Source organism: Setaria italica, chromosome II, assembly GCF_000263155.2.
Source record: "Setaria italica strain Yugu1 chromosome II, Setaria_italica_v2.0, whole genome shotgun sequence".
In the NCBI taxonomy this organism is placed as follows: domain Eukaryota; kingdom Viridiplantae; phylum Streptophyta; class Magnoliopsida; order Poales; family Poaceae; genus Setaria; species Setaria italica.
Window position 1 is genome coordinate 44449204 of NC_028451.1, and position 9175 is coordinate 44458378.

Below are 9175 nucleotides of genomic sequence, written 5' to 3' on the forward strand. Positions count from 1 at the left end.
CGTCCTCGTCGTCGATGAATCGCTGCCACCCACTTTCCGACATGTACCGATTTAAGATGCCATCTATGCTAGAGAGTGCAGTCGATACCATACTGATCATCCTGTAAATTAAAATACTTAAAATACATGTATACGAGTTCTACCGCGCACTAGACTAACTAATTGAACAAATAATATTGGTAACTCAAAACGCACCTCTCTGGCTTGCTGCGGCATGGTGCTTTTCAAATTTACTTCTCCTTCACTCTGTTTGATGAGCATTGTGCGGTTTTCATGTTGAGACTACGTAGTGTTTGAACGATGTATAATAAAATTGAACCAAATTTAAGCTTAAGATAGAATATTATTCTATCCAATACAATAAAGTCATTCAGTTTGATGATAATTTATTTAGTTTTTTCCTGCTAAGTTTGCGGTCAGACAAACGTAGACGTAGGAGGTGTTTGGCTGGAGCCTTGGAGAGTTGGAGGCCAAACACGCACGAACCAGCAAATTGCACGGGAAATGTTGGACGTTAATTTTAGATCCACTCATCTTCTCCGATTTCCCCGGCCTGTAACCCGGCAGCCGCACCAAAAAACCCCAGGCCGCCAGGCGCCGCCCCGACCCACCGCGCCACCATGCCCGCCGCCGCGGCGCTCCGGCCGACCGAACCGCTCCCACTTCCGAGCGGGCTCTCCCTAACACCGCGCCTCAAGCTTATCCTCACCTTCTTCCGTGCTGACCTCACCGTCCGCCCCCTCGACGAGTGGCAGCTCAAGTCTGCCCTCCTCACCTTCCTCCGCGACCCGCCCCTCTCGCTCCCGCTCCTCCCCGACTCCGACCTCTCCGTGCGCCGCCTTCCCAACCTCCAGAAGCGCCGCCGCGAGGAGCCCGTCGCCTCCGGGGCCCTCCATGTCCGCGACCTATCCTTACTACGCCCCCGCAAAGGCGACAGCGAGGCCGAGGAGATGACCCCGGAACAGGAGGAGGAGAAATACTTCGAGTGGCGGAGCTCCCTGGTCGAGAAGCTGGAAGGCATTGAGCTCAATCTCGAGGGAGTCAAGTTCCGGATGACCATCGAGATCCCGCCGTCGGAAGACTTCAGGACGATGAAGAAATCGTGGGAGGATTTCTACTCCTCCGAGCTACTCAATAGCAGTATGTACTGGTTCCTGTATTGTATTTTGTTGGTTGCAATTCCTGCTACATGGAATTGGGATTGATATTTGCTGCTATCAGGGAATCCGGTGAGGAAGATAGCGAGAAGGCCTGACACTATTATTGTCCGTGGAGTGCCGTCCAGGTGGTTTGCAGAGACAAGAGTATCATCCAAGCCATCCACGCTGGTCACACACACTATTTTCTCAGCTCTCGGTAAAATAAGGTGTGCTCTGGTGTTCTCCTAGTTTGTTTGGCTCATAATTCAGTACCTGCTTTTTCACTGATTATGTAGTTCATGCTTTTGTGTCAATGGGCTACAGCCCAAATGAATTACTACTATAAGAAATGGAAGCTGCCAAGGCCTAAAGATATCTAAACTAACTGGATATGTCTACATTCGTCCTCTTAGAAATCTAAATCATCATTGTTTGATTCATTTTGTTAGACTCAGTAGCTTCTTAATTTTTTCGTCGAACAATATTTATTCTCACGTGTCTTATGTTATCCTGAAAAGTGGATGGTGTTACTGAATTGATATGCATAGATAAAACTCTGTATCACAATTCCGAAGGTAGCTTCTCAATATGTGCTAGTATTTGTGAAATTTTCTCATATTGTGTTGTGCCTTTGTGTAAAGTGGTAATATGATACTTCGTAAACTCATTAGTAATAAATATATAAATTTGCGATGATTATGATTCATATGAAGAAATATTCTGAATCATAACTAGAAAATTGCCCTTTGCAAAATGATATTCTGTGAATTGTCTTCACTGAAGCCGTGATACTGTGATTCTTCGATTTTTTTTTGGGTATCTGTATTCATCTAGTTTTTTCATTACTAGCCTTCAAAGTAATATGATGAATTTTACTCTGTTAATACTAGTTTCTGCAACGCATTTTACTGTCTGTGAATACTTATTTTGCCTAGTACTTCCTTGCAATATTCTTCCATCCAAATGACAGGACTCTAAATATTGCCAATGATGATGAGTTAGAAGCCAAAGAAGATGGAGCCAATAAGGAGCTCATATCTGGACTCAATTGCAAAGTTTGGGTGCAATTTGAGAGCTATGATGACTTCCATGATGCAATGAAGGCGTTATGTGGACGCTCTTTAGAGAAGGTAAGAGTTTTTTTAAAAAATTTTATCTCATTTTTCAATGCTTCATTCCTATTAGAACACATAATGTGGCAAATATGAAAAATCGACAACATTTGCTTCACCACTATATTTAAGGTACCTAAGTTGATTCGTTCCATAAGGTAATTTTGCAGCAGTTGTTTATCAGTAGTGATTTTGTATGGACATTTCATAGCTTGTGCCCTTCTCAAGTCCTCGTGCGTGACATAATCATATAAACCATCTCAAATAGTGCTAGATATTATCTACTTGTTACTTTATAAAACATTTATGGCTGCCTTGTTACTCTCTTCTCTGGTAAACCCTGTGGAAAACCATTTCATGATCTTGAAAATGCCTAACTTTGTAGTGCATGAACTGGAAACCTAGTGAGCCATAGTACCATGTACTAATTAGAGTACAGATATCATAAATATCCAAGGACAACAAAGCAGCAAGAAGCTCAAAATGCCTATATGTATTGTAAGTATTTGTATGATGATTGACAGCCGCAACAGTTGTCAGGAATTGCTCATTCTCATTTCCTTGCATATATAGCTGTAGCAAGTGGTAACTTCACTTTTCTATAGACATTAACAGAGACTCACATGTTTGCAAGACCTTTTCTTTTTAGAATTGGTTCAAAACATCTAATGGTTGTTTGTATTCTGTGTTTTGAAAACATAATGAGATCTGACTTTAGTTTGTTTCTGAAGGAAGGATCGCGGCTAAGGGTAGACTATGATGTGACCTGGGACCGCGAAGGTTTCTTTCGTATTGCTCAGTATGAACCTGCTCGTAGCAATGTAGGTGAGAAGGATGCATCAGCGTCGGTTCATGGCCGGAAGAAACATTACACTTCACGAATTGAGTCAGATCATAGGAAGAGATTTAGGGTAAGTCACCAGATAAAGTCTTATACTTGAAGTGTCAAGTCTTCTATGCGGTGTCCAGTGTGTGTGATCTGCTTCAATGGAACATTTGTGTGCATGGTAGTTGATACTTGATAGCTGCCAAATTATCTGTGGATCTAAGTTTCCATGGTTCTAGTAAAATCACCACCTGTTTTGTCAATTGTATGTACCATACTTTCATTTTGAATTATTGGTTAATATATCCAGATACTAGGCATTATTATGGAGTTTATCTTGCCAGTTTCAGTGGGTTTTGCAAATATGATGTATTTATTCCTTCTGTCTATATGTTCTCAAAATTTCTAATCTCGTCTCCCTTCATTGTCATTCAGGATTGATGACACAAGGCATGGTATGGGAAGACATTGCTATGTTATGAGAGGGAAAACGGCTGATTTGTATCATTGTATTGCTCCATTCTCAGATTTCAACTTTTTTTCCACCTTTCATTGTCAATTAACTAACAGAAAATCATTCTGATAGTTACTGATTTGTAGTTATAACTATCAGTATTGTCCTGGTTGATGCCCAGACGGCAGATATCACGACAAAACGAAATTGTTTTTTCGTGTCTAAGAATCCACAGCACATTGAGCATCGGCGGACGGCGGTTCCGCCCATGCTCATTTATCAGTCACAATGGCATCTGAGTTCACTGTATTGAATGATCAGAAATGAGAATAGGGATGGATAAGCCTACACGTGCCGAGCTTAACGGCAGATAGGGTACAGCCGTGCAGGCGGAGGCGGAGCTTTCTAGATACAAGAACTGCAGTCTTTCTGGTCTGGATAACATCCCCTCTGTGTAGAGGGTGAGATGTTTTCTGACGCAGAGTCTGGATCCCTGTCTGTGATAGGTTTCGGCTGGAAGCTTGTAACTTGGGATTGGTGCTGAAAACGTTTCTTGTGGAATCGTGGTGCCGATGTGGCAGGTGCATATGCATCGACTTGCTTTGAATCTTCTCATCTAGAATGTCAACCAGGTAATATATTTCCAAGCATCTAGAAGTACACATGCCTGACTTTTGTTTCATGCGCCCTTCTCCAAGCTGATGCAGACATGCAATGTTGCACATGCCTGAATCTAGAGGTTCTTTCTTGGATGGATCATGCGTAGAACTGCAGGCGAATGAGTGGAAAAGGGACCATGTATCCACGACACAGATATGTTGCCATTATCTGAAATGAACCAGGCTATAACCTTTGCGCGGTATCCATGATACTGGTATCAGGAGTTATTTGATGTTTACTCCGAACGATCGATGCTTTATAAACACTTTTGGGGTAGCCACACAAAGAAGGGGCTGATGTACATTTTTACAGGCACGAAAATAAAAAAGGTAAATCAACTTCTAAAAGAAGGGAGGAAAGATAACCTGGAAATTTTTTTTCTTTCCGGCCACCCAACTACACAAAATTTACAAACTAAAGCACAAGACATCCTGCAAATCAACCCTTCTTTCGATGTGCATGACTTCTTGGCGAAATCACCTCATGAGCAGCGCCAGAGCTACCCTTCTTACCATGCGAAGGAGGCGGCGCCACCGCGAGTTTGTCGCCGACCTTGTTGCCAACATCCTTGCGTGCCTTGGCTGCCGGCGATCTCGTCACGCCGAGGGCTTCCTCCCCGCTCAAGATCGGCAGGAGGTACCACCAAATGGAGGTGCAGCAGATGGCGAACACCCTCCCGAACACCACCAGGCTCAGCAGCAGCAGCGCCATGGCCAGCGGCCAGTAGTAGCAAGGCCTTACCTTCCTTCCCCAGGCCCAGGACCACCTCACGCGGCTGGCCTTACTCTTCTTCGCCGGCACAGCTGTCTTCGCCGGCGCCGGCACCGGGGCAACGTGCACGGGCTTAACCGGGTCTTCTTTGGGGCTGGCAGGCTCCGTGGGCGGCGTCGACGACCGCGAGGTCGGCTTGGCCGGCTTGCTCTGCCTCTTCTTTGCGTCGGCAGCCTGCTGCTCCTCCTCGTGCGGGAGCTTGACGACGATGGGCACCCAGCCCTTGGCCCCGGACTGCACGAACCGGACCATGAGGTGGCCGGCGTCGGCGTCCGGGCCGGCGCGGCGCAGGATCTTCTCCCGCTTGGACTCGAGCTCGGACAGCACGGTGGAGAACTTGTCGAGCCCCCGCGACGCATAGGGGTTGTCCTTCCCCTTGGCCTTGCCGCCGGCCTTCTTCGCCTTGGCCGCCGCGTCCGGCTTCCCGCCGGCGCCGGCGCCCTCCTCCTTGTCGACGTCCTTGAAGCTGCCCGTGCCGCAGAACACCATTTCTCGCGTACCGTTTACGACTTTCTGTTGGGAACGAAAAGACATTTTATAGAGGGAGGCTGCCTGTCATTAACACGGACTGCAAGCCCAAGCCGTTTGACCTGTCCTGCTCTTGATTTGTCTCGGGTCACCGTGACGAGTGACGACGACCTGGTCCTATGATGAAGGCTGCAGGACAGTTCGAGCTTGGTCAAGCAAGGAGGGGCGAACGAGCCACTACTATTCAATGCAATTTCATGGCTTGTTTGCCACGTTTGACCTGGCAAATCTTTTCCTAATGCAAGAATTCGAGGGCAACACTGCGAGACTCTTGTTCGTATGAACTTCTTTTTTCTACAAAAAAGAAAAAAATGAAAAGGATGTCCATATGAACTTCTTAAGAAGATTCTGCAGGCACGAAGTTATCCATGACGTGCGTATTCGAATGTGTATCTATCGTACTATTAACTCTCGTTGGTTACTCGGGGTTTTTTTTGGACAAGGGTCGTTGGTTACTCGTTGAACGCATCTTACGGTATTGGCACTATGTACAGTATCTAGCTGACACTGAGATCTACCTGTACTGTCGGTTAAATTGGTGCTCCAATAATTATCATTAAAAATATGAGCATTCGTCCTTGACGAAATTAGTACCGGGTAAAATTTTTCGATCCTTGGAGGCCTTGACGAAATTAGTACCGGGTAAAATTTTTCGATCCTTGGAGGCCTTTTAGTACCGGTTGGTGTTATTGCCCGGTACTAAAAGGCATGGGTCATTTAGTACCGGACAATAACACCAGTACCTCGTGGAGTACCAGGGCGGTGTTATTGCCCGATACTAAAAGCCTCTCTGTGGGTTACTTTAAAAGGAAAGCATATCTAACTTCATATGATGTGTGGGTGAGATGGTAAGGAAAGTTCGCGCAAGGCTTGAAGTCGTGGGTTCGAATCTCACGGACCACGCGTGTGTGAGGGCCTCATGTCTGTTCATCAATTTTTTTAGCCGATGCTAAATGACGCTCGGTAGTAAAAGGGGTTACTGGTCGTTTCTCCAGTAGTGTGTCCAACACCCAACTGATGATCCCATGAATTAGTGAGAGATTATCAGCGTATAGACCACTTCACCCGGATAAATTGACCACATCTTATTCTTTGATGTGGACTGAGTCGTAGTGGCCACTCAGTGCACTCATTGATTTCACGAGCAGCACGAGAGTTGGGCATCATTTTCATGATTTCGGTGCGTGATCGGTGATCACTTATCTAATTCTCTGTTTAGGATTGGGATGCAGAGTCTCTGCAGAGCTACTGACCTGCAGGTAGCCAAGCTTGATTGCTGTCCAAGGCGTGGACTCTTGGAGGCCGACTTACACATGAGAGAGAGAGAGAGAGAGGCCGGCTTACACACATCGTGCCTCGTAAATATGCGTGTGCTTGAACGGATCAAACATTGTGTCTGATTCTTCCATGCGTTTTGCCAGTATTTTATTTGGCGTCATGTCAAACAGGTGACCCGTCGGCCGTGTTCTAATTTTTAACTTCGTCAGGCTACCGACCTTGAATGATAACTAGACCAGTTCTGAGCTGAAATCATCAGTGCTTCCGATTCTCCGATCCATCGTGGTTAGGTTAACGATTCTCTGTCGTTTTCCGCGCCGTTCCATCCGACCTGATGAGTGGATAGATAGGATGAAATTTTTTCTATCCGACGAACAGTCGGGAGTCACGCACGAAAGCGCTGACAGGCACGGGAGAAATGAACCAAATGATGGCGGCCGCCAAAGAGATCGGGCCGGCGTGTGCAGGCATGCAACGCAACACGTAACGAAAATTCACTGGGTAACCGAGTTGACGGGGCTGGCACGTCGATCGGTTCGCACCTGCTAGGCTGCTACCCGTGAGGATCTCGCTTGATTAACATGAGGCGGCGGCTGCTGCTGCTGCTGCTGCAATTTGATTAATGGAATTCTACGAGCCGGGCAGCCGGCCGGTTGCTACGAATCGGTTAGCACGAGCGGGGTTCCTGTTTCTTGCGGCCCAGGGCAGATTATTTCAAAACCTTGGACGGACTTTTTTTTTTTTGCGAGTAAACCTTCTGGACGGACTGTGTCGTCACGAGTGCAGAGCAGCTGAGTAGATGCAGATAAGGTTGCGTTCAGGTCATTTCTTCACCTTCACACGCATACCACCATACAATAATCAACAGATCATAACGGGACGAACGAAGTTGTGTCATGTGCGCGCAAAGTCTATTTGTATTTTCTTTCATTTTTGGACTGACTAGTTGATACGCTGCGTTGCAGCAGGACTTGAAAATGCCCCCATAAAAAACTCTAAATAATTGTTTGTCAAACCATGTGTCATGCAAGGCATAAAATCTAGCACTCCCCGGTCTCAAGTATGTGATGGATGTTGTTATTTGTCTGAAGCCATTGATTAGACTAAATGGCCAATGTTTAGACTAAATGAAGATTAAACGGAAACAACTATCTAGTGTGTTACACTAAGGAAAGCTAAAAATTGCCGAGTGTTTTTTCTTTGCCGAGTGTTTTTTTTCGAGCACTCGGCAAACAAGCTCTTTGCCGAGTGCCAAGCTAAAAACACTCGGCAAAGAAAAAACACTCGGCAAATCGAGGCTTTGCCGAGTGCCAAATAAAAAACACTCGGCAAACCCTCCTCTTTGCCGAGTGTAAAAAAAAACACTCGGCAACGAGTGGACTTTGCCGAGTGTAAAAAAAGACACTCGGCAAAGAGGAGGGTTTGCCGAGTGTTTTTTTTTGACACTTGGCAAAAAAAATAAGTTTTTTTCTCTTTTCACCTTGAAATTTTTTCTACTCTCTACATACAACATGTGGTACTCCATGTCAAAATTTGGTATATTTTTGGATTTATTTGGTATATTTATTTAATTAATTGTATTTCAAGGAAAATTTTGGTATAAGTCAAATTTGAACTGCAAGTGATTCAAATTATAGAATAAAATGAGTAGAAAAATAATATTCATGTTATTTAGCCAAATTTGAGACATGACCCATGAAATGAAAAGAAATTTTGAACATTTTGTTCAGGAAACACGACCACGAACGTGTGGCCGAATAATTTTTAAATTGTAAAAAAAGCAAGCGAAGTCTGAAAATCATGAGATTTGTCATGATGTGATGATATCATACGTGGAGGCTGTGAAAAAAATTCAGAATATTTCACACATTTCGTCACGTACAATGTTTACAAACCAAAACATCTCAGAAGAACAATAGTAGCATTGAGAAGGATTCAATAAGAATTGGAGTTAGAGTGACTGTCGAGTTTTGTTTTGACTACAAAACTTTTTGTATAGTCAGTAGAGAACATATATTGTTTCATGTGAATTTTTTGTAATTTTTTGGAACCGTTAGATAATTTTAATGTATTAAGTGCAATTATAGAATTTTAATTGATATAAATTGAATTTGAACTATAAGCGCATAAAATAATGAAATAATATGAGTAGAACGATCAAATATATATTGTTGAAGTAATTTGATGGAGTATTTTAAAATATATCAAAATAAATAGAGAAAAAAGTGTTATAAAACGAAGAAAAATGAGAAAAAAAAATTTGCCGAGTGTTTTATTTATTGCACTCGGCAAATCAAAATTTTTGCCGAGTGTCCACGTTTGGACCTTCGGCAAACAAAATATTAGCTACTTAACCCCACCCCCCTCCCCCCCGCGCCCCGAGACCGCCCCCCGCGCGCCCCCCTTT

General features: G+C 44.4%; 2 protein-coding genes across 3 annotated transcripts; one reads left to right on the plus strand and one right to left on the minus strand.

Moving 5' to 3' along the window:
* Window positions 1-506: 506 nt before the first annotated feature.
* On the plus strand, window positions 507-3820 carry LOC101771687 (A-kinase anchor protein 17A). Of its 2 annotated transcripts, XM_004958096.3 has the most exons (5): window positions 512-1140; window positions 1222-1366; window positions 2110-2269; window positions 2983-3162; window positions 3513-3820. In XM_004958096.3, exons 1-5 carry the CDS (start codon window positions 621-623, stop codon window positions 3516-3518), a joined length of 1011 nt encoding a protein of 336 aa, XP_004958153.1. In that variant the 5' UTR covers window positions 512-620; the 3' UTR covers window positions 3519-3820. The 2 variants fall into 2 exon arrangements, with proteins under 2 accessions (XP_004958155.1, XP_004958153.1); XM_004958098.3 differs by lacking the exon at window positions 3513-3820 and having other exon boundaries at window positions 507-1140; window positions 2987-3132.
* Window positions 3821-4425: 605 nt separating this feature from the next.
* LOC101772626 lies at window positions 4426-5451 on the minus strand. Its single transcript, XM_004958099.2, has one exon. The coding sequence runs from the start codon at window positions 5449-5451 to the stop codon at window positions 4630-4632; it is 822 nt and encodes a 273-aa protein (XP_004958156.1). The 3' UTR covers window positions 4426-4629.
* Between the last annotated feature and the right edge of the window lie 3724 nt (window positions 5452-9175).

Coding starts and splice junctions, on each gene's coding strand:
- LOC101771687 (XM_004958096.3), top strand. CDS start 621: ATGCCCGCCGCCGCGGCGCTCCGGCCGACCGAACCGCTCCCACTTCCG. Junction 1,141..1,221: donor CTCCGAGCTACTCAATAGCA/GTATGTACTGGT, acceptor TGCTGCTATCAG/GGAATCCGGTGAGGAAGATA. Junction 2,270..2,982: donor GTGGACGCTCTTTAGAGAAG/GTAAGAGTTTTT, acceptor TTGTTTCTGAAG/GAAGGATCGCGGCTAAGGGT.
- LOC101772626 (XM_004958099.2), bottom strand. CDS start 5,451: ATGGTGTTCTGCGGCACGGGCAGCTTCAAGGACGTCGACAAGGAGGAG.